At 44.5% G+C, this 22490-nt stretch overlaps 3 protein-coding genes across 4 annotated transcripts; all 3 read right to left on the bottom strand.

The window, feature by feature from the left end:
* Positions 1–353: 353 nt before the first annotated feature.
* Positions 354–4049, bottom strand: LOC115247533 (leucine-rich repeat-containing protein 43-like). Its single transcript, XM_029829549.1, has 9 exons — positions 3968–4049; positions 3685–3878; positions 3318–3428; positions 3111–3250; positions 2497–2735; positions 2213–2401; positions 1990–2138; positions 1704–1843; positions 354–1267 (listed from the first exon to the last, which is right to left on the bottom strand). Exons 1-6 carry the CDS (start codon positions 4047–4049, stop codon positions 2256–2258), a joined length of 912 nt encoding a protein of 303 aa, XP_029685409.1. The 3' UTR covers positions 354–1267; positions 1704–1843; positions 1990–2138; positions 2213–2255.
* Positions 4050–5847: 1798 nt separating this feature from the next.
* mlxip (MLX interacting protein) lies at positions 5848–14069 on the bottom strand. Of its 2 annotated transcripts, none has more exons than XM_011615664.2 (17): positions 13493–14069; positions 11658–11764; positions 11492–11577; positions 11284–11367; positions 11150–11191; positions 10624–10864; positions 10402–10491; positions 10132–10226; positions 9006–9555; positions 8729–8829; positions 8551–8647; positions 8353–8468; positions 8135–8242; positions 7897–8024; positions 7697–7817; positions 7462–7591; positions 5848–7238 (listed from the first exon to the last, which is right to left on the bottom strand). In XM_011615664.2, exons 1-17 carry the CDS (start codon positions 13798–13800, stop codon positions 7132–7134), a joined length of 2511 nt encoding a protein of 836 aa, XP_011613966.2. In that variant the 5' UTR covers positions 13801–14069; the 3' UTR covers positions 5848–7131. The 2 variants fall into 2 exon arrangements, with proteins under 2 accessions (XP_011613966.2, XP_029685636.1); XM_029829776.1 differs by having other exon boundaries at positions 10624–10795.
* Positions 14070–15588: 1519 nt separating this feature from the next.
* Positions 15589–21905, bottom strand: cfap251 (cilia and flagella associated protein 251). The gene is made up of 20 exons (XM_029829548.1): positions 21765–21905; positions 21025–21165; positions 20826–20935; positions 20626–20734; positions 20311–20391; positions 20146–20223; positions 20018–20059; positions 19657–19910; positions 19406–19582; positions 18648–18892; positions 18406–18557; positions 17886–18062; positions 17627–17811; positions 17441–17549; positions 17131–17294; positions 16966–17053; positions 16431–16574; positions 16119–16344; positions 15955–16038; positions 15589–15825 (listed from the first exon to the last, which is right to left on the bottom strand). Exons 1-20 carry the CDS (start codon positions 21903–21905, stop codon positions 15698–15700), a joined length of 2835 nt encoding a protein of 944 aa, XP_029685408.1. The 3' UTR covers positions 15589–15697.
* Positions 21906–22490: the final 585 nt, after the last annotated feature.

The raw sequence follows: 22490 nt of genomic DNA, 5'->3' as shown, positions 1-22490 counted from the left end.
TTGTTTGTTGTTTTTCTTAAATCTCAGAATATCTCCATCTAACAGAAAGGGGGTGTAACAACTGTATTTGTCAAAGATTTGGGGGGGTGAGAAGATGCTGTATTGATGTTGATATTATTGGAGGTCACTTAATTTAATCACCATCCTCACAGTTTGCACAGCTGGTGGGGGGGGCAAAGACGAGTATTGGAGGAGTCGCGACGTGACGGTGGGCGATAGTTTATTTTTCTATGGCGAATCGTTTGATAGTATGTTTGTAAGCGTGTGAGGGTCGATGACGTGAGACGCTTGTGAACTCTTTCCTGCTGTGGGGCGGTGAAAGCCTGTTTGTTCAGCTGCTCACACGCACCAGTGCTCTTCATGAGGGAACTTCTCACACGGAGGAACGATTCAAAATCAAGAACTTCTTTGTTCCAGCGAAAGGGTCTTTCCAAAGCTCATTTGTATGATTTGTGAAATGCATTCTTTAAAAGGGTTTTGAATATCTGTATATAAATAAATTTTACGGATTAAAAACTCCCGTGTTCGTCCAGTTTACAGTACTGTGCGCACTGTGTGCGCTTTGCCGTCTTTTATTGCCAGAACACTCCGAACACCACATGCGACGACCCAATGAAAACCTCCAATTTCCACAGGTTTTGGTGCGTTTGAACGCTGAAATCTTCAGTTCAAAAGAGTCTGTGGCCTCAGGCTGAGAGATGGTGAGCGTCGGCTGCAGACCTCCGCTTCTCCAGCGCCACGCTGAACTCCACAGTCGCCGGTTCTGTCTGGACGCTGCCGGACGCCTCTGCCGACGGCTCTGTCCCCCGCTCCTCTCTGCTCTTTCCTTCATGTGCAGAGCACGACGTCGCAGAGCTCGTCAGATTTTACAACGGCAATATCTTTGTTTTTGCTGTTTAAGACAGGAAACAGACCTCCTTGAGGTATAGAAGGCTTCTCTCTGCCACCATCCCGGTCCTTTTGGGTTTTAAGAACGTAAAAGTGGCCGAAGAACAGCTGAAATTTGACATCTGTTACAAAGATATCCACCCTGTATTGATCTGGGACTCCTGGGTTCACTTGCGGGTTCTCGCGGCGTCGCTTCCGCCGCGGACTCCTCGCAGAAGTTACAGAGAACATCAACCTTCTGAGGTCTCCTTAGGAGGCTCTGCAGAGGGACATGGACAGAGCCCAGCACTCTCCTGATGGGGGTGTCCTGGAGCAGCTGCGGGGCAGGTTTTTTCTTGTTTTTGGATCTGTCCTTGATGGACCCGGGTTTGACTGGAGACTGAGGGGGGTGAAAAGAAGAAGTGAAGCTCACCCAGGAACTGATAATCTAAACCAAATCTAACAAACGATAGGCGTTTAATCGCTTGGTTGACAATAAAGGCACTCTTGGTTGGATTTAACGCATGAATTAATGTGTGAGATCGAGTGTCCTGATTGGAAATCTTTCATCATCTGACTGGGTGTGAAACCTCTTTCTATGAAGGTAACTTTCATCTGATAAGCCCTGAATCAAAGCGGTGACCTTATGTTGGGGAATTCTTTTAACTGTAAACGTATCTGAGTGTAAGAGACAAATGAGGTTCACCTCTTTCCTGCACCTTATCTACTTTCACAGTGATGCCAGGTTTGACTGATGTCGCCTCTTCAGAATTTACAGTCTAGATGGAGCCTCAAAGGTCAAATTCAGGGTTTACCTCCTCAAAGTCTCTCTGTACCTTGTCCTCCACGATCCTCAGGTCAAGGCCTCGAAGGCAGAATCTCTTTCAGCCGTCCAGATCAAGAACGGCGTGCGTCTGTGTGTCCCTGAAATTCATCTCCTCTGACCATGTGACCTTAGACGTGCTGCATGTGGACACTGTAGAAAAGAGGTTGTAAGTGTTTTCATAGAGATTTGTCCCTAGATTGTCTTTCAAACTAAATTTGACGTCACACGTGATGAACGTTTTAACTGGTACAGAGGAAGTGTTTTTTAAAATCAGGATTTGCTACTTCAATTATTACCGCATCCGACATCCGCCCCCGCCATCAGGGCGTTTCTATCGGGGGTGGATGTGTCGTTCTCGTGGTTCCACTCGGGTTTGGAATGGCTGGATGTGACGTCTTCATCTTCAAGGTTGTGTTTGGCTGCTGAGTTAGATTCCGTCTGATATCTGTAAAAGGAAAAGACAGAAAAGATAACCCTGCATTTCCTTTTCCCCTGGTGTACGCTGCAATTGCGCAATACCCGTGAAGTGACAGTGTTTGGGCAGGACGAGCCACTTGATGAGTCAAAAAGGTATACAGTATGTGACATAGTAGTTGTACGAGGCAGCAGGGAAACTGGATGTGTTGTTCTCTGTCCCGATGAGTGGATCCGGGATTCCCTTTAACTTCCCCACCCTCACAATAGCTGATGTCCAGTCAAAGGTCAAACCTTCACAGAGGAAGAAAAATGATGGAATGTATAAAATTGAAGTCGATTTTTGTCGCTGGAATGACATGAAGGCGATAAATAGTCTCGAGTCTCACCGTTCATCTGGGCCAGACCCCGGAAACAGTCTCTCTCCTGGAGGGAGATCCATGTGGAGTCCAGATAAAAGAGCTTCGGGAGCGTGTCCACGGTGAAGCCGGGGTAACAGGAAGCAAGACTGAAGGGGTTTCCCTCCAGCACCAGAGTTCTGAGGCGGGGGAGCGTGCTCAGGGCGTCCAGGAGGGCCCGCTGGTCCTGGAACTCACAGTCACCCAGGTCCAGACACGCCAACTGAAGCCTGGAAAAAATATTAAATTAAATATGATACTGTGTCCCGTGCCTTATTTTTAACCTTGATACATTTTATTTAACTTCATTATTATTTTGTGACACTACCAGGTCAATTGTCTTTCACAAATGCTGCCTGACTGTCTCAAGATCGTATTGACGGATAAGACAATTCATAACTTATGGACAAAAACGTCTTTTACTCCCACTGAAACCACTGATGTACAAACCTTCCCCTCGTCAGTGTTACGCTTATCTCTTCCATTTCTTTGTCATCAAATATCTGTTAAATCTGTGTGTGTGTGTGTGTGTGTGTGTGTGTGTGTGTGTGTGTGTGTGTGTGTGTGTGTGTGCGATGTTATCTAGTTCTGTAGAGACGACTGACCAATGTGTTCCAGTAAGACGAGATGTGTCTTCACAGGAACCCAGAGCGTTGGAGGTCAGGCTGAGGGACTCCAGATGTGGAAGCGGGTGGCTGACGAGCCTGTCGAGGGAACCCAGAAGGTTGGACCGGAGCTCCAGGACCTTTTGTTGGAGAACATCTCGTGAAAGCAAAGGAAACGGGACTGTTCTCTTGTTCCAATAAACTCGCCTTCAGTGTGCCGGGCAGGTGTTCCGCAGGGACTTCTGTTATTTTGTTGGCGCTCAGCACCAGTTCCTCCAACTTGGAGAACCTCAGCAGCCCCTCGTCAATGACTGACACCTGAGCACACCGAGCATCAAGGCTTTTTAAACTGAATAAAACATCCAGACAAACCCTTCCAAATGACAGAATTATTATAATCACAGTGTTTTTTGTTCATAAAACCTGATGTCTAAATTCAGAAGCTCCACATTCATAGCGTGGAGTTACACGGCTACCAGTTCCCCTTCCCACCTGCTCCCTGACACATCATTCACGACTCAAGATTTACTTTAATCATGTAGGTGAAAGTAAGAATGAAAACTGAGACGCTCACATCCTTTCCCATGATCTGTAGTGTGGTGAAGTAGGTGTACGCCACGTTGGCGTGGAGGCGTCCAGGAGCGTGCACGGCCAGCACTCTCAAGGATGCAGCTTGAGGACTCCATGCGTGATCCTGATGCCACGGAGAGTGAGGACATCTCAGCAGATCCAGGAGAGTCTGAGTCTCCTCCGCCGTCCTCTCTCTGTCTCTAGAGAGAGAGCGATCATCTGCCCACAGTTGCCAAGACGAATCCTATTTGACGCACAAAATAGCCAGAAATGTAAACTCACCCTGCCTTCGTATCCGCAGGGAAAGTCTCCCAGACACAGACGACGGACCAGCTTCTCTAACACAGCAGAAACTGAGTTGGGGCTCATTGTCAGTCCCAGAAAAGGTCCCTGTGCCTAGAGTTGGCGACTAGCTGTGTGTGTTGCTAGGCAACGGCTGGAAAACAGACGCTTAAGCCCTCTTGCCCATGAAACCCACCGAATTTCCCTGTTCGTGTGGAACATGTAACTGTTGCAGAGCTGTTCCTCCCTGAGTAAATGGGGGGCGTGGAAGTTCTCATCTGAAGGTTTTTCCTACTCTGGTTGATTGATATTCTTCCAAGTCGGTTTCCCACTTAGGAAACGGCACAATTGCCCAAACAGGGAGCATTGGTTCCCCTGTTGATGATGAGATAATGGGAGAGCAGATAATCAGCCAGGACAGGTGGTCAACCAGATAGCTGAGTGGAATCCCACCTGCTCATCCTGGGTGGGCCTTTGAACTTGTCTCATACCAGGAATGTCGCAACCTCCACCACCGTCACCGTACCTGAACGCCACAATAAAACCCATCCATCCTTCTTCTACCCCTGTATCCTTCAGCAGGGGGTCGTGGGGATGAGACAGCAAAAGAGAAATGCTGAGCAATAATCACCATCCTTCCACTTCCAGGCCAATAATAATAATTTTAAAGATGAGTTTTGTGGTTTATAGAAATAATCAATGTAAAACATGCCGAGATGACAGGTCTGTGATAAGTCGCCTCACGTAATTTATAGATTAAAATGACGCAGCTACAGTTCATTCATAGGTCCCTGATCATGTATCTCACGTAGGGACCTTCGATGCTTTTTCTTTTTTTTCATTTAGCGTTTCTTTCCACCTAAAACGTTACGGGGAAAAACCAAGGGTAGATCTTAATCTCGTGAGTTTGTATAAAAGTGACCTCCTGACACATGGATTAGTCAAAGTGTCTCAGGGACTCCTGCAATCAACAGCCAGTAGGTGTCATGGATCATCCTGCTCATTGGTTGAAATGCAGTTTAAAAATAAGTGCAGGTCTGTAGAAGCGCTCTTGTACTTTTTCCAAGGACAGAATTGTTATCCCGTGTCTGTTTGACCGAGTCTCCGCTGTATTCTTCTCCACAGTTGCGGCACTCCTCATCTGTGTGCTCACATCACACGTGTCGTGCAGACCTCATGGCAACCCGTTCAAATCGACCATCTCTCTGATGCAAAAGAGGATAAATGCGTCTCTGAAAGCGATTGTATGAAGTTTTCTTTGCTCCTTTATGCGTTACATTATTTTCAGCATGTGTCATGTCGCCGCCTGATTTGATGCTTTAGTACATCCATCAAAAAGCTTTTACCTTATTTCCTGCAGGCGGAGACCGGACACCTTTCCACAAACTCCTGCTCCTCTCTGAATGAGACAGAGCTGGCTGGATTCGATGAGCAGCCTCTCAGCGCCCAAAATCTCTCCCTGTTCCGCTGCCACATGATGAAGGCGTCCGCGGTCATCCCCGAACTGAAGGACAACCTGACGGAGATCGGCCAGCACTGTGAGACTCTAGCGGCAGAGATGCCTGGATACGTCAGTCACAGCAACTGCAGCCTGCCTCCCTTCGAGCAAGTCAAGGACAGTTTTGAGTTTGCCCAATGTCTGCTGAAGCTTCTGGACCAGGTCCTCAGCAAAGCAACGCGCTTTATTTAACCACCATTGTCGCATTCAAAGATATATTTTTACACATGTACTAACTTATTCTGAATAAAATAAATACCACATACTTTTACACAACCAAGGATGTTACTGTTGATGTTATTTGACAATTATGTTAAAATATATATGTATTGCAGGCCTGTTTTAGCGAGGCTTTGTGGAATTTTAGCAGGAAAGAAGTGCTCAAAGTCAGTATAAGAAAATAGTTTTAATTCTTCCAGCAAGGGAAGTATTGTACATTTGCAGAGAACCAAGTCTGGAAAATATAATCTACACTGAAATATTGTACAACATTCTCTGCCATACAGAAATGCTAGATAAAAAGTTTTAAACCCAGCCAGAAACTAAAATACCACCGCAGACACACAGCTGCAGCTGAAAGGAATTTTTCAAAGTTTAAAAGGTAGAAAGGAAGCACAAAGGACAAAAATGTTGACCTGCATTCAGAGGCGGTTGATAAGTTATTTTGTATAAATGCATTTGTTTTTGCGCAGGTGAGAAAACGGGCCTGTTCGATCACCTCTGACATGTGGAGACGCAAAACCTGCCATTCAATACGTCTGACATCAGTATAACACTGCACACAAAAATATATACATTCATCAAATACATAGAGTAAACTTTTAAAGTCGCTCTGCTGAGCAAGATAAATAAAGTCGTGCCTGAAGAGACACCAAAACCCCAAATAAAGAGCCCTTTGCTGGCCTCAGTGCTCTAACCGACTCCCATCGGGCTCTCGGCCCAACGTCTCCAGCTCTGATCCTGGTGTGGACCAGAACCAGCTAAACGACGAGGGTATGGCTTTTATCCATTCCTGTGTGCGGCCTTTTTACACCATAAATGGGTGGAAGCTGAATCAAACCAGGAGATATAAAGTCACTCTAAGAGTCATCGTCTCGGTCGTGCTTGATGAGGTCAAAGCTGAATTAAAAATAAGTGACCCAAGCAGCCCTGAGAGACCGAGGCAGCAGAGAACCCACAGCTGCGACTGGAACCCCTACTGCTAGTTTCTGTAACAGTACGCGTTTTGTTCTGACCCGTCAGGTGCAGGAGACAAGGACACATGTAACACACCGTACACAGGACAAAAGATGAGGGCTTCTTAACACAGTTTGCATTCCAACAGGTCAGAAACAGGTTAAACATCCCAAAACAGCCGAAGACGTTTATCGTGGACGGAAAAACACGGCAAACAACCTTAAATCTTACCAAGCTACCCGCTCCCAAACAGTCCCCCAAAAATCTTAGTTATCTTTTTTTGGGAAATAAAAACACAAATCCATGTAAATTATACATGATACAACGTTCCTGGGCATCTTTCTTTGAATAAATCACATTAACAAATATGCAACAAAAGAAATATACAACCGTTGCAAATCCTTGATTTTATCCCCATAATCGGACCTTTCTATATACCGAGAAGGTACATTTACGATGTGTTTGGGTCAGCCAGTCGACCCCTGACAGCGGTGCTCAGGAGTCTCTCCGCGTGACGGCCTGGGTGGCTTCTTCAGGCAGCATGGACGGGTTGTTCAGGATGGAAGTGGCTGTGCTGAGCTGTAGCAGACTGGACAGCACCACTGCAAACACCAAGCAACCACAATATTCATCAGAAACCTAAACCTAAATGTCAAATTTGGATTTTTTTTAAAAAATTGCTTCAGGGCCCCTGAATCGGGGGTCATTTTTATTATTTCAGGGATGAAGTGCCCTTATATAAGATATTTAAGTTGAACGTAGCCTGCTGATCCAAATATAGTGAATAGTTCCATAACTTTTAAAGGAAAGCAGTCATTTACTTACTGGGCCGGAGTACCGGGAGGGAGCAATACCGATCGAGCCACCGCATGGTGGTCTGACACAACTCTTCCCTGCTGGTGGTTGACACCATTCGATTGAATGAGTCAAAGAGGGGCTTGATAATGATGCTGAACTGGCACAGACTGAGGTCAAAGGCCAATCACAACAGCTCCAGAGTGTAACATGGATATCAAGACGGAATAAAAAGACGAAGGCTGGCCCTTTTGCAGAAGGATACGATCCAGAACTTCCAGTTCTGAAGCGTGCGGGCCTTGATGTAGTCGTTGAACTCTTGCGTGTGGTCGAAGTACTGTTGTCTGACGGGAACCCCTGTAGCAGGCAGCTGTTCTTGGCACGAGCTGCGAGAGAGCGCCAAGAGTTTCTAACCGCTCTAATAATGTTGGCGGCTGATTCTACGCCGCACAAGAGTGGACCTACTTAATGGAGGAGTTGAGCTCCTCGATTTCTTCTCGCAGTTTCTTAACCTCCTCCTGCAACTGCTGCCTCTCCTGCTGGAGCTTCCCAATGTGCTCCACCGTCTTCTGTAAGGTGACCGCGTTGCTGATCTGAACGCACCGAGGTGGAATTGGAAAGAGAGAAGGTGAAGCAAAGACATGGAGTATACCACAGCAGCGCCCCCCCCCCATGATTCACACAGGCAAACGCACACACTCACATTCGATTGGGTCTTCAGGGTGGGAACCAGGCTGCAGAGCGTTTTAAAGCCAATGTTGATGTGGGACCGTCTCTTTTGCTCGGCAGATATGTGTGTTGATCTGCGGCTCTGTCACGCAGCCACAGTGGAACAGTCACAAAAGTGAACAGAGAGTCCGTCTTATTAAATCCAGTCTGTTCAGAAACTGCCCAAACGTGTGTGCAGGGAAGTGAACCAACCTGCTTTTGTTCATTCTTCACCAAAGGTGTCGAGCTGCTGCTGATCAGCGATCCTGGACTTGGGACTTGATCTAACCCGCACGGAGAGCCTTCATCCGATCCTGGCTGACCCTGAACTGCATAACAAAAAGGTTCTTTTTTTAAAGCTACGCTCGTTTGGACTTCCACCTGCTCTCTGCGGATCAGGCCAGCACTCACCGGCACTTGACGAATGTTTTGGACTTTTGCGGCTTTCCTTAGGGACGATTGGCTGGGGAGTCTTCTGTGTACGAGACACAACGCGGAACCCGGTGGCCTGAGTTATGAGAATCAAGAATCTTCCTTTAATAAAGACCAACACCAGGGTCATTTGTTCAAATGGATTGTGAAAACTTACCCCACCGAGACGAGGAGCGATAACCAATCCTGTGTTGGGGGCCGCGTCCGCTTTCAATGGTGGTGTGACAATCACGGCATTAGCGGGACCAGAGAAAGGGGCTAGGGAAGTAAACGGGTTTAGATACAGCTTCATATGTGCAGCTAAATCATTATATCTAGAAAGAGAAAAGCTTAATCTCCAGGGTGGCTAAACACGACCTCGTAGTAGTTTAAGAAGTTAAAATAAAACCCCTCGAAAAACCTTGAATTCAAACCTGAGAGGGAAAATGACAGACCTGTGAGGATGAGGTGGGGTGAGGGGACGGCGCTGGAAAGAGCGATCCTTTGGACGGAGGGGTTCTTGCTGCACGGCCGTATGGGGTGAGGGACAGTGAAACTGTGCGCCTGCTGAACTGTGGCCCCCGGCATTGAAACAAGCTGTTGGAGTGGTGAAGGCGGAGGTGGAACTGGGGTGGACAAGGAGCCATAATTCGGGCCGTGGCAGAAGGTGGTGGCCGCATCGCTGGGCGTGACGGTTGAGGTGGCGGTGTGCGTTATCACGGACGGGGCGGCGGCCTCGCCTCCTTGGGAGGGGTCGGTCAGCGCCGTGGCAGCGGCATCCTGATCGGAAAGGCACTGTGCCAGAGGAACCTGGGATAACGGCTGAGGAACCGCGTGATCAGTGGCCGCCACGGGCGCAGAAAACAGAGGTATGTAGGTTTGTACAAAGGCAGCATCTCCATCGCTGCCAACAGTCCGACTGGTCTGGCCAGTCATCGAGGCGGGGGCGGGGGAAGGAGCTGACATGTGGTTGCTCGGGAGGGGCATGGGAGGCATTAACTGGGCCTGAAACAGGACGACAAAAGAGGGAACAGTCCTTCTTTAAACATGGACCAGAGGCTCCTTTTGCCTCAAATTAAACACTTTTTTTTTCTCTTCCTACTCATGGAAGCCCTATTATAACAACCTACAGCATAAAATACACCAGGAGCTTTATCTTCAACTGGAAGCACCTCCTCCGCTGGAAACCTTACAAACACTTTTTCTCACCCTCAAGTCCTGCACCAGTGGAGCAAAAAATAAGATTGGAAATGTTAAATTGACAACATTTGAACTGACTTCAAGAGGATTTTCAGAGAGGATGGTGGCATGAAGGAGAAGAAAATCATTTAGTGTCCTTGCGTTAAAAAGTCCAAAAACTTGATTCATAAGGAAAATGCTATGCAATTGTTTAGTATTATTATTATTATTATTATTTTGTTATACGGATTTCTTAGGAGAGCTAAACAAAGGTGCTAAAAGGTGTGGTAAAACTTCTTTGAAATGGGTGCAATAAATCATCTGACGGTAAAAACACAGGCCTTGCATATGCTCTCACGGCAGTGGTGTGTGTTGGGGACTGTGCCTCGGGTCGGTGTTTACCTGTGACTGAGAGCTGCTGCTGGGTAGAGGGGAGACAGACGATGCAGTGGGGGAAACAGAGGGGAAGATGGGCGGGCGGAGGCTGTGAAATAAGTCTGGAACAAGAGTCTCTATGTTAGTTAGAGGTTAGTAAATCCAAGCTACTATTTTGCGTTAGGTTTAAGCCAACTGCTGCAGTAGCGTGACAGGAATATGTGCTTTTGATTACACAAGTGCTCAAAATGAGGGCGAGCTGAACTACTGCGGACACGGCTGGTCCCGTGCTGTTACCTTGTAGTGGATCGAAGGAGTCCATAAAGTCTAAGTTGGGTTGTAAAGGGATGAGTCCAGGCTGGATCATGTCAGCATTCCCTGCGTGAGCTTTGGAGGGGCAGAGATAGGGAACACGGCCTGACCTTTAATCAGATCTTAGAAGTTTGTTCACAAAGATACACATAAAAGTTGAAAGCTGCTCTTAAAATTAAGTCCAAAGAAGGCTGAGCATTTCCTCACCGACATCCTTGAGATTGGGCCACGATATGGGCTGGTGCGAGGCCAGAGTGGAGAAAAGCGTGTCTGAAAACTCAGACATCAGCAAATCCATGTCAAAGATGGGGTCCATCTCCATCGGAGTGGGCGTATCGTTGCTACGGCGAGACACGCGTCGCGCCGTGGTCTCTTCATCCTGATAAAGGGGGACACGAAGCTTGTCTGGAGAGATTTCCCCAAACAGCAAAAACTGCTCCGCTGGGTCCTTGGGATGTTCAAAATGCAAACAAGCAAGCCAATAATTTACACGCAAACATGCAGTGCTCTGCATGCATGCTTCATGCATTCAAATTAAACACACATAAGAATAAAATGGACACTATTTTGTATGCACTTTTGACTATATTCACAGATTAAGTAAATAAAATCACAAGTAGTGGGTGTAAAACTGGATAAGTGCAAGTTAATTCCTTTGGTATCAACAGATGGTTGAATTAATGGTGATATTAATAGCAGTTCTGTGAGTGGAGCATGATGCACTGCAACATACCTCAAGCAGGACTGAGAGGTCGTCATCTTTGTGTTTCTGTAACTAAATATCCATCATTAAATAAACATCTATGTTCACCCCCATTTAGTTACATATATGAGACCAACGGGCATTATTTGACTGAAAGAGCGTACCCGTTTCTTGAAGTATGTTCTCCACTTGTGGTATTCTCTTATGACTATTTTAATCCTGGTCTTCCAACATTGGCTCTCTGTAGCCTGCAGAAGCGAGAGGGAGAGGACAACGTGGGGACGCGTAGAGGGAAACAAACGTAAACACGTGGTGACAGGGGCAGATAATTGCAGTGCAGCAACATCGCCTGTAGACGATCAGCGGGCTCACTTCAGCGGGTGGGTGGACGTCTGCGTCCACATTACCGTCGAGCGGAGTCACAAAGTGGCACACGGGGTTATCTCTCTTTTCCACATCTGGCGGTAGAAACATCAAAATAACATATCTCAGCTTAATAGGAATTTACATGTTGTCATAAAAAATGGGCGGCTCTTACACTGTATGTACCAGGCTCTCCATATAGCGTTGTTCAGGCGTATCTTGTCTCTCCACAGCAGTTTCAGCCCTTTGAAGTTCTTCCATTTTGGAGACACCAACTTGCCGCTGGAAATAAACTAAAGTTATTGCTGCTATAAACAATCGGCGGTTCAATACGTCCTATAGATGAGGACTGGAAGCTCGGCTTGGATGTGCAGCTCAGATCATCTGTGTTGTGCGCCGATACCTGTTTTTCCATCCCATAAAATCCCGATTTCATTAGTTTTTCTGGAGGTTCTAAATGTACAGATAATAATGTCTGTTCATATTTGGATTGTGAGTCATTATGTTTCAGGCTTCCTGCCCCCCCCCCCCCCTCCCCTCCCCTCCCCTCCCGTTGTTTTGAATGTAATGTTCTTGGGCAGCTGGGCAAAAATAGACTTGAGTTTTCAGAGACACTGACTGATTCCCTATCCACACATCTAATGAGTAATGGTAAATATTTGGTAAATTTTATTTTAGCACGGCAAAAATACACAAAGAAATCTCGAGAGGTCAGGATAGGAGTTGAATAACAACCCCGTCATAAACAAGGAAGTGAGGAAATAAATGACTTCCTGAGCAGGATGGACTGTGAACCACTTTCAACAGCTGTTAGGATTTATGGAGTGTATGAGGTTCACAATAAACATGGAAAAAACTCATAAAGTTGACTTTGTGTTCGTGACAGGTGGTTATGTGATGGCTGCGACAGTGCACTCTTTACTCTAGATCCATGCGTTGGTGTTTTGAGATAAGTCTCTCCAATAATGAACTTCTCGTTTTCAGATGAATGGCAACAGCAGAAGAGTAACGGGTGGTCTATAAATACATGTGCGGGTGTCACTTGCCAAGCCAGAGGGAATCCTCGAAGCATTTGGCAAAGAAACACACGCTGCAGTTGTGGACACAGAACTAACAGGAGTCCGTTCAATTGATTTTGACCTAAAATCCATTACTTTTGACTAATCTGGGTTAGATTTGTGCTTGTTTTTTGTTTGTTTTCACGGATTTAATTCTTTTACTTATTTTAATCATAAGCTTTGTAATGAATAGTTGTCAAATCCCCCAAATTCAACATTCTCTTTTATATCGAGGCAAAGTTGAAATAGATTAAGCATGAAGACTGTGACAAGACATGTTTTTGTCAACCAAAAGAACATAACTTGCTCCTGCTCCAGGTTATGTGTTCTATTTGTTCCACACCCAGTAAAAACATAAAACACCCTTTCATGAGCTGATAAGCAGAGCCAACATTCCAGTCACTTCAGCTTGTGGCAGCTCAAACGCTACAAAATAAATTTAATAACACAATTTAACTTCAAATGCTAGAAGCATTTTTTTACTCCACACATTTCACTAATTTACAAGACATTCAAATGTAAGCACAGTGTTTTTTTTGCAGAATCTAGTTATTTTTCAAAATAAAGGCTTCGCATCATACACCTCTCATCACCAATCCCAGTGATTTGCCATGTTTTCTTTTCCTCCCATGAGTGTGTAAAGTGTGCATTCAAAAACAGGACTATCTGAGCCTTTCTTTAAATCTGCTGACCCTCTCCAGACAAATCTCCAAACGTGCAGGAATATATTGACATATTATTGATCGTTTCCAAGGATGTCGTGTTGCTGCGGATGCTGTGCTGGAGGAAGAAAACTAGAAATATAAGCCGATTTGTTTTGTTTCCTCTGCTCGGTATAATAAAAAGAAGATTACTCTGACCGGATTAATAGGAAGTTAAAGAAAGGGGTGCTCCTGACTGCATTTACACACCAGTAACAGCTTCCAACCTGTCGCCATTGTAGACAACTTACCTGTACGCTAAAGTCATGCATTCAAAAAGTTTTGTCAGCGAGGCGTCGATAGAGATGTGCGACATGCTGGCCTTTCCGAAATGGTAGGTCTGACAGGTCTGTTTGTTTACAGTGTAGAAGTCGTAGCCTTTCTTAGGAGGGTGCTCGCTGTGGGGCGAAGACACCATGAAGTGTCCGCTGTGGATGATCTGACACTCCATGCCATCTGACCTCCTCAGGACCAGGTTTGTCTCGTCGATGTCCGAGTCGTCTTCATTCTCCTGCTTTATGATCGCCGGCGGATGACGGTACTCTTGCCGTGAGAACATCTCTCGTGTGCAGACAAATAGCTAACGTTAGCCAGCAAGCTAGGACAGCAACTCTTGTTTTTTCATTAGGGCGGCCGAGTGCGCAGGGGGAAAAACACGGTTAAAGTTTGACAACTTTGCGGCGCGCACACAAACTCCTCGCTTTCGCCATTTTGGAAACTCCTCGTCGATTATTTTAACCAGGAGTTAATCCGTCTCGGTAGTTGACGTAACTAAAAGTAGGAATGAGCAGCTGACAAAAAGCAAGACCCAGGCCCCCGAGTGTGGGGCAGGAAGTTCCTGCTTTAGAACGTCTCTGATTGGTCAGGCCAAAGCCACTCCCCCAACGGCGCTGCCATGGCGACAGAAGCGATTTCAAAGGCAGGATGGTCAAACCAAAGAATTTTGTGTTTCTCAACATGTAAAGAAATAAACTACACCATAATGGCGTCGCTATAAATCAGAGTTAAAACCATTTTTTTAAACGACTGAGTGGTCAATTGATGGACACAAGACTCATTTGTTAAATATTTTGAACAACATTTTAGAAAAAAAAATATTTCAGTGACCTTATAATAGTATTAGCCTTAACCCTGGTTATCTATATACTGTATACTGTTGAAGGATGTTTTACCAATGATAGGCAGTTCTATCCTGGACCAGATCAATGGTTCTTTAGTGACAGGTTATGTACCCCGGTCCTACAAGGTGGCAGTGATTAAGCCGTTGCTTGAAAAAACATCTGATCCTGATGTATTAGCAAATTATAGGCCGATATCCAACCTTCCTTTTATCTCTAAAGTTCTAGAGAAGGTGGTGGTGACTCAGTTACTGGAGCACCTGCAGAGGAACAGCCTGTTTGAGATGTTTCAGTCAGGCTTTAGAGCTCATCGCAGCACAGAAACAGCACTTATTAATGCTACTAATGATCTTCTCATAGCTTCAGATCATGGACTGGTCTCGATGCTGGTTCTGCTGGATCTCAGTGCTGCTTTTGATACAGTTGATCACAGCATCCTGTTACATAGACTGGAACATGTGATTGGGATTAAAGGGACAGCACTAGATTTAGATCATATTTATGGTTTAGATCATATTTATCAGATAGATACCAGTTTGCTCATGTCCATGGTGTTCCCTCCTCATACAGTAGGGTTAGCCATGGAGTTCCACAAGGTTCTGTACTTGGACCAATCCTTTTCACCTTGTACATGCTTCCCTTAGGGAACATTATTCGGCAGCATGGGATACATTTTCATTGTTATGCTGATGACACTCAGCTTTATTTATCCATGAAACCAGAGGAGACAGAGCAGTTAGTGAAGCTCCAGACCTGTCTTAAAGACGTAAAGTCTTAGATGTCTTCAAATTTCCTCCTCCTTAACTCAGGAAAAACTGAGGTCATGGTGTTTGGTCCTGAACCTCTCATGGATAAATTAGATCACATGATCACTCTAGATGGTATCTCCTTAGCATCTAATCTCTCTGTGAGGAATCTTTTGATTCCTCTCCTCTCCTCTCCTCTCCTCTCCTCTCCTCTCCTCTCCTCTCCTCTCCTCTCCTCTCCTCTCCTCTCCTCTCCTCTCCTCTCCTCTCCTCTCCTCCCCTACAAGTCTATGTCTACTGTGACTATCTGTCACAGTGTAGTTAAGACATTTAAGCTTATCTGGCCTGCACTACATTACTCATGATTACACACCTTACACCCTCAATTCAGTCCAGGACAATGTGTGTCATCTGCTGATAGAAAGAAACACACTTGGTGATTCATTTACATTTCACTGTTTATTTAATAGAGAAATTCAAGAAAATTCAGGGCCACAGAGACCTGTTCAATTGTGCTTATGTTTAGATCTCCACTGGAACACAATATATAGGGCAACCATGAGAGCAATATCAACACAAAAGAGTGTCTTTTTCACTCCTGAGATGTTGGTGATCTATTCAGTTCTGCTGAAGATGGAAGGCCCGGGAGGCCACAGGCAAAAGCCTCCATAGGTATCCACTCTGGCATCTTTAGCTCCAGAGAATATTCTGACTGTCGACCTGGAAACACACATCAATGTATGATGATGTTTTTCATTTGTTATGTATAATTAGGGTTACATTAAGGTATATTAAATATGCCCTCGGGTGTATCAAGGGCATGCTCGGGAAGCCGCTCTGTTTCCCCACCTGGTTTTTCGCCCTCTTCCTTCCCATCCAAGACTAAAAGTGATGCAAAGCACTGCCTCACTTCTTTGTTAGTCATGGCTTCGCCTGTTAAAGAAAATGGCAAATATAAATGTGAAGATAAAACGTGAGATTGTTATACATGATGAATATATGATGAGACAGACCTCGGTTCTTCAGCATTTTCAGCAATTCCTCTTTCTTTAGAGCGAGCTGTCCTGTACTATCATTGATACCAAGGACATGAAAAGCTTGCATAAACTCATCGCAGATACCGAAAGCTGGTCGGTGGTTGATGTAAAGTTTGATGAAGTCCTCCAGATCGATGTCGGTGACGTACTTTCCTGTCTCAGCAAACTTACTGAACCTAATCTCATTTTCGATATCTTTGACCTGGTCAAAAATGAAAAACCACAAGTGTAAGTCAGGTTTTCAAACACATTTGATTTGTCATTACAAATCACATTAACAAACGTCACCTCTTTGTGTGTGGGAAAGTAGGCCAAAGCTTGCATTAGAGAAGAAACTTCTGACAGGGGGATTTTGGTGGAAATTTGTCGCTTCTCCATTGTGTCAATGCCTTGGCTGTGTATTTGGCAGTAAAAAAATAGCTGCTCCATCTTCTAAAGACAGCAAAGGAATCAAATGACAATATGTGACTTAAACAATGAGAGGAAAAACTGCAACTGTATAAATCTAAATATTTATGGAATGAAACTTCAACTGAAATGAATGGGTGTCCTCAGACAGTAAAGATGATAAAGATAAGGACTGTGGAGTTAATCAAGTAGGGCAGAAAACTGATTTTTTTTGTCCTAATAGTTGATATTTGGCTTCAACTGAACCATTTCATCCTTGATTCCATGTTGATATTTATTTATAATTAGCTTCCTACATTTGTCCACATAGCTGATGTAACAATTGAAAACGTGTGCAGACACAAGTTAAATTACAAATGTAAGATTGTTTCAAAGCTGGAAGACCCCCTTGTATGAGGGAAATGGTCTCACTCACACTGAAGGCTCCGTCTTTGCCTCCCTCTAGCATGGTGTAAAAGGGCAGCATGCCGTCTCCGCCCAGAGCTGCTGCTGCCTCCAGTGCACTGCATTCATAACGACAGGGTGAGTTCATGAAACACCATCACCGCGGTCCTCGATTGTCTGTATTATTGCTCCTCACTTTAAATTGAGCTCCCATGACAGGACAGTACAGTCAAATCTGCCTGAAGTGAAAACAAACCGGCCGTCGTAAGAACAGGTGAGAGTAGACGTTCCTGACGGGTGGCAAATCAACGCGTTGGACTTGAAGGGGTTCCCATCCAGAGGCAAAATCTGGAGCCCCAGCTGGAAATACACAAAAGACATCAACCCTGAGAAGATTAAAAGCTTTTCTGATCGTTGCTAATCAAAATAATACACTTCAGGTTGAACACAGAACTTCCTGACTGTAAAAAAACCAAATAATTCTGTCCCCAGAGTCCAGCACTGACCTTGTCTTCCGTGATAAATGCCAGGTAATATTTGTTTGTGTCCGCTGACATGGGAAGGACCAACACTTTCTCAACAGGAGAGCCATATCTTGGGCCCAGGATGGTCTTTCTGTTGAAACACACATGTACGCTGTTCTCCAGGCTGTTGGCATAGACCGTTGACTCTCTCTCTACATTTTAACAAACCTGCACATCATGGGGGTGCTGTCAAAAAGCTTCATCTTGTACTGGTCCGAGGCGGTCAGGAGGAACTGTTCTGCAGTGAGTGGAGGGTACCACGCCATGCACATTGGCACAGCAGTTTGCTCGATGCGCACAGAGCTCAGAATGAGAAGATTATCCACGGTACTCTTCTTCAGGTCATACTCTACCTACAAGTCAGCCCCCAAATTAAAGGTGCACGTTAAATATGTTGCATTTACCATACTGACGTAGTCTGGCTCACCAGCTGGCGGTCCATTCCCAGAGAGAGCAGTCTGGGTTGGCCGCTCTTCGGGTGAACACCAAAAAGAAGGTCTCTGATGGGCTTGTAATGGGAGCGGTACCTGCCCACGTATGTCCAGTGATGAAGAGATTCTTCATCAGCCTGCAGGCGGAACACAGTCACGGCATTTCCAGCATCCTGACAGGAGACAAAAAACACTTTACGTCACGCTTGAAGTTAGCAAATATTAAAGATAGCCTTATAGAATCATATACAGGCAAAATTTATTTTAAAAAAATAGGACATTTCAATTTTGAGATCGTAGCACGTTATTAAAACATGCCTTCTTACAGCTCCAACCTCATTATTATCAAATTACTTCATTTTGTATTGCATACACCCGAGGCTGTCATTAGTGGATTTTAGAAACAAGAGCTGATTCTGAGGTGTGTATATATGCCATAATACATTTAAATAAGACAATTTGCACATGGTTCACCGGCGGTTACTTCAACAATAAGTTCAAAAAGCGCTTTCTTACTGCTGTAGCAAGATAGTTTGAGTCTGACGAGAAAGCCAGTAGATGAATTCTGTCTTTACTGTAATGGAAACAGTCATCCGGACCACTTTCTAGAGTCTGTGGATCCAGAATGTGAACAGCTCCACTCTCAAAGCCAACTGCTAAGTTTTGTCCTGTTAAAAAAGAGGGAACAAATCTATCCCTCTACTTCTGCGGAAAAGGACACGCTTCGTAAAGCAGCCAGTCTGTGAGCGTTGGCTTACCCTGGGAATCAAAAGCGATGCACCGAATATCTGAATTCTCAAACGTTCTGCTGCAAACAATCGTTTTACTGTTGTAGTCCCAAACTTTCAAAACACCGTTTCCATTCCCCATGGCCACGCTCGACTGTTTTGGGTGACAGTCCACTGCGCGTAGAGGCTCGCATTCCTTTTGTAGCAGCATTTCTGTCTTGCTTTCCAAAGCCTTCACGTGCACTATGGAGCTGACAGTGGTCACAACGAAGTTCCTGCGGGAGAAAAAGTCATTTAAGGTCTGGAGGGGTCATGACCCATGGTTGCTCCAGCTCATCTCTTGACTGCATCGTAACAAGAAAACCTGAAGAGACTTAATGTTGTGATTTCAAAGCTTTTTTAATCACTAATGTTGTGAAAGTTCAGCTAACCAACACTTTAAAGTCCCCTCTCTCACATTTAAGGTCGCAGCAGCATATGAAGAGTGTAGTCCGACCGGTAGGACCCAGATGTTTTTATTGCACACGTAATATGATCTGCCATTGTTGTAATGCCAAATAAATCCTTATTGTAAATCAGTAATGCACAGGAATAAACCTACATACCCTCCCAAACACTGACGTTTGAGCTGATAATAGGCTTAATGACATCTCAAACGCTGCATTTTTATACCATTCAAGGCTGTTAAGCAGATCATTGAAGGGATGGAGGTGTTTTTCTTTTACAGTCCTATTTTGGTTGTCCTCACATTATATCATCAATGACAGTATATCATCCCTTCTTTCTACCTGACAATGCGCGGTTCTGCCCGCAGGCCGCAGCTGTCGAGAGGCCTCTCTGTGCACTCTTTGGAGAAGGAGATGAAAACGATGGTGTCCAGGCTGAATTCAGTGTATCTGATGAGAAGTTTGAACTCTTCATCATAAAATTTGATATGTCCTTCAGTGTCGCCAGTTACAAAATAGCTGTAACAGAGACAAACAAACCTCATTCTTACTGTATATACATAATACATATGTAAATCCCTGGCTTTCATTACCTGTCTGTTGCAGCGAGACAAGTGATAGGGGCGTTCTGCAAGGGTAAGATCTTGCATTTCACCTTGGGGTGCTTCTCAGTTGCAGTTAAGTAAGCGCTCACATCCCATATCAGGAGGCTGCCTGCTGCGGTTGCTGTTAGGATGAGGGGCAGTTTATAGTGAAACACAGACGTGCTGAGCGATCCTGCAGCCAGGTTGACAATCTCAGAGAGGTCCGGAGCAGTGTCACATCCTCTGGGAGCTGATTTGCAGAGCTGGATATGAGTAAACACTTCAATACTTATCAAAACGATAAATAACATCCTATTTGACAGAAATATATGTGACATACGCCGTGGTCTGTTTTCCCTGGGAGATTTACCTTCTTATGGGCCAGAGCAAAGACTTGATGATGTTTCAGGACCTGAAAAAAAAAGAAACACTGCATTGTGACAACAGCAGATCACACTTGTGCCGTATCTGCCAACAAAGATGCAAAATGAGACTCACTGTGTTGTAAAATAATACGTGAGTGTCACTGCTGCTGAGCAACCGTGTGTTATCACTTGGGTTGAAAATGATGTTGACCTGAGAATAAACTCAACAGTTGAATCAATAATCTCATAAACTTCACATCGGTAAATTCAGGTGAAATGAAATATTGCGCTGACGTACTTGAAAACCGTGTTTTGGGTCGAGGTCAGTGCACCACAGAGGTTTTTCTGCTTCATCCATCCATTTCCAGATACACACACGCTGTGATAAAGAGTTACAACGTGAAATTCCGCATAAAATCGGAAAAAAACTAACGCTAAACTGTGTTAATTAAATCCACCGTAGAAGGAAAATATTAACTACTAACTTTCACCTGAAACCACAAACCAACATGTTGCATTTTGTTTTTCCTCATCTTAACTGAGCATCATTTAATACCTGCATTCAGAGAAAAATGTTTAACGTGATCTTTCGCTCCGTCACTGTCGCACTCACTTGAATTTCCTCGGCACCGAGGGTCACAAGCTGTTGTGTGTCGCTTGAAAACGCCATCGCAGTGACCCCTCCCGCGGGGTGGCAGTTGAACAACGTTTGAACAGGAATTCTGCGACACGTATCAGTTCCACGGTTGCAGTATTGATCAAACAACATCAACAACAATAAATATAACAACATGGAGACATGGAGACTTTTACCCAGAGTAGGAGTCCCACATGACCACCATGCACTTTGGCCCCTGGTCTGCTGTTGCGATCCAGCGCCTGTCTCTACTCACGCACATGCAAGAGATGGAATGACAATGACCCTGGAAAGATTGGAAACACAAAAGCCTCTTGAATCCAACACGGCATCACCTACTGCTCATATCGGGGTATTTTTATCCTGTTTCCACACCTGAAGCATATATTGGGAATTCAAGGTGTGATTGTAGATGACCCCAAAATGAGCTCCAGCATAGAGGATCACCAGCTGATCAGCATCTTGTTGACAGAGCGCAGGAAGAGCAGGATTCATCCCAAATACCCATTCTAGCGACTGAAAAGCAAATTCATCATGTTGTTAACTGACAATCCCACAGAATGTGCATCATCATCCATCGCCAGCGTAATATTTCATCGTCTTGCATGTCACATAGAGGCTAACAGAATAACAAACACAGTTCAACCATTTTTCCTATCCTTTCCTGTCATTACTAACTTATTGGTCTATTTTTTTTGTTTGCGTCTCAACAAAATACAAAAATCAGTTAAATCCCAAATTACCATGTTTTGTCCTTGCATTTCTTATAGAGGCACAGAAAATGGATTGGTTTTGTTTATTTACAGAATATAACCTCTTTCTATTGTATATTTATTGTCATAGTTGCTGACCGTGGATGAGGCAGCAGTGATGGAGGAGGCAATTTATAATACTTGTCATATAGCAAGTTACTTTTAATCAAAGCTTCTTTAATCTTAGAAAAGTAAACTGACCTCGCCAAAGTCATTTACAGGGGCCCACAATTCAGCAAAATAAAATTACGGCAAATTCTGGGGACTTATTTGAATATTTGCGCTAAGATTGAAGTCTGCGTAAAAACAAAATTACATGAATTCTCAGCTTTGGATGGGATATATCTAATGTACCATGCTTACCAACGAATGTGTTTTAGATAAGACTGGAGCCGTTTGCGTGAAGAGTGTGTCTTCAGTAGCAGTGTATATTTGAGACTGTCCGTTCATGGACAGCAGGTCCTCAGCTGCAGCGGTCTGGCGCTGTTGCTCCTCTTCAGACATGACGTGTTTAACGGGAGAAATATTCCCAGGATTCTTCCCACCCGCGACCTTAGTTTTAAGTCGACCTTCACTGTGGAACAAATGCTTTGCGTGTTTTTTCAACCACAGCTGATGCAGGAATCGATTTGGAATTTCCACCGTTACCATGGAGAAGGTGAAACGAAACCCTATGACGAATGAGGAGTTTCGTTGCCTAGTTACCATCTTCCGCCACAGCCGATTGCTCATTTAGTTGGAATATAAGATTTAAAATATACATTGAAGCATAAGCAATAATATATGGTTCTCGTTATTTGACATTAATGCAAATTGTTGGAAAATCATTAGCATATCACAATATTATGTATCAAATAAATCCATCTTATCTGATCCCCAACTCATCTGGTTACAACTGTCTCCAGTCTATCTTTCTTTTCATTGATTTATTGTGCACAATATTTCCATGGTAATATCAAATAAGAAAACATCTTAGTGGTGGATCACATTTTGTGGCGTAGCAACCAATATTTTGGCTAGATCTCTTCCAAACTGTATATACATTTATTCAGTCCGACCTTCACAGCTATTTTTATTGTTACTTATTCA

Source organism: Takifugu rubripes, chromosome 21, assembly GCF_901000725.2.
Source record: "Takifugu rubripes chromosome 21, fTakRub1.2, whole genome shotgun sequence".
Taxonomy (NCBI): domain Eukaryota; kingdom Metazoa; phylum Chordata; class Actinopteri; order Tetraodontiformes; family Tetraodontidae; genus Takifugu; species Takifugu rubripes.
Note: the sequence above shows the minus strand (reverse complement) of the source record. Positions and strands in the feature narration are given on the sequence as shown.

What these genes read in the sequence shown, in the direction of transcription:
- LOC115247533 (XM_029829549.1), bottom strand. Translation starts at nt 4,049, where the DNA reads ATGAGCCCCAACTCAGTTTCTGCTGTGTTAGAGAAGCTGGTCCGTCGT. An exon ending in TACAGATCATGGGAAAGGAT is followed by an intron (nt 3,429 to 3,684) that starts GTGAGCGTCTCA and finishes CGGTGTGCTCAG; the next exon opens with GTGTCAGTCATTGACGAGGG. An exon ending in GGGTCTGGCCCAGATGAACG is followed by an intron (nt 2,402 to 2,496) that starts GTGAGACTCGAG and finishes TCCTCTGTGAAG; the next exon opens with GTTTGACCTTTGACTGGACA.
- mlxip (XM_011615664.2), bottom strand. Translation starts at nt 13,800, where the DNA reads ATGTTCTCACGGCAAGAGTACCGTCATCCGCCGGCGATCATAAAGCAG. An exon ending in ACCTCTCAGTCCTGCTTGAG is followed by an intron (nt 10,865 to 11,149) that starts GTATGTTGCAGT and finishes GAACATCCCAAG; the next exon opens with GACCCAGCGGAGCAGTTTTT. An exon ending in AGAACTGGAAGTTCTGGATC is followed by an intron (nt 7,592 to 7,696) that starts GTATCCTTCTGC and finishes AGTCTGTGCCAG; the next exon opens with TTCAGCATCATTATCAAGCC.
- cfap251 (XM_029829548.1), bottom strand. Translation starts at nt 21,905, where the DNA reads ATGTCTGAAGAGGAGCAACAGCGCCAGACCGCTGCAGCTGAGGACCTG. An exon ending in ACCCAAAACACGGTTTTCAA is followed by an intron (nt 20,224 to 20,310) that starts GTACGTCAGCGC and finishes GTTTATTCTCAG; the next exon opens with GTCAACATCATTTTCAACCC. An exon ending in TGGGAATGGACCGCCAGCTG is followed by an intron (nt 17,812 to 17,885) that starts GTGAGCCAGACT and finishes GCTGACTTGTAG; the next exon opens with GTAGAGTATGACCTGAAGAA.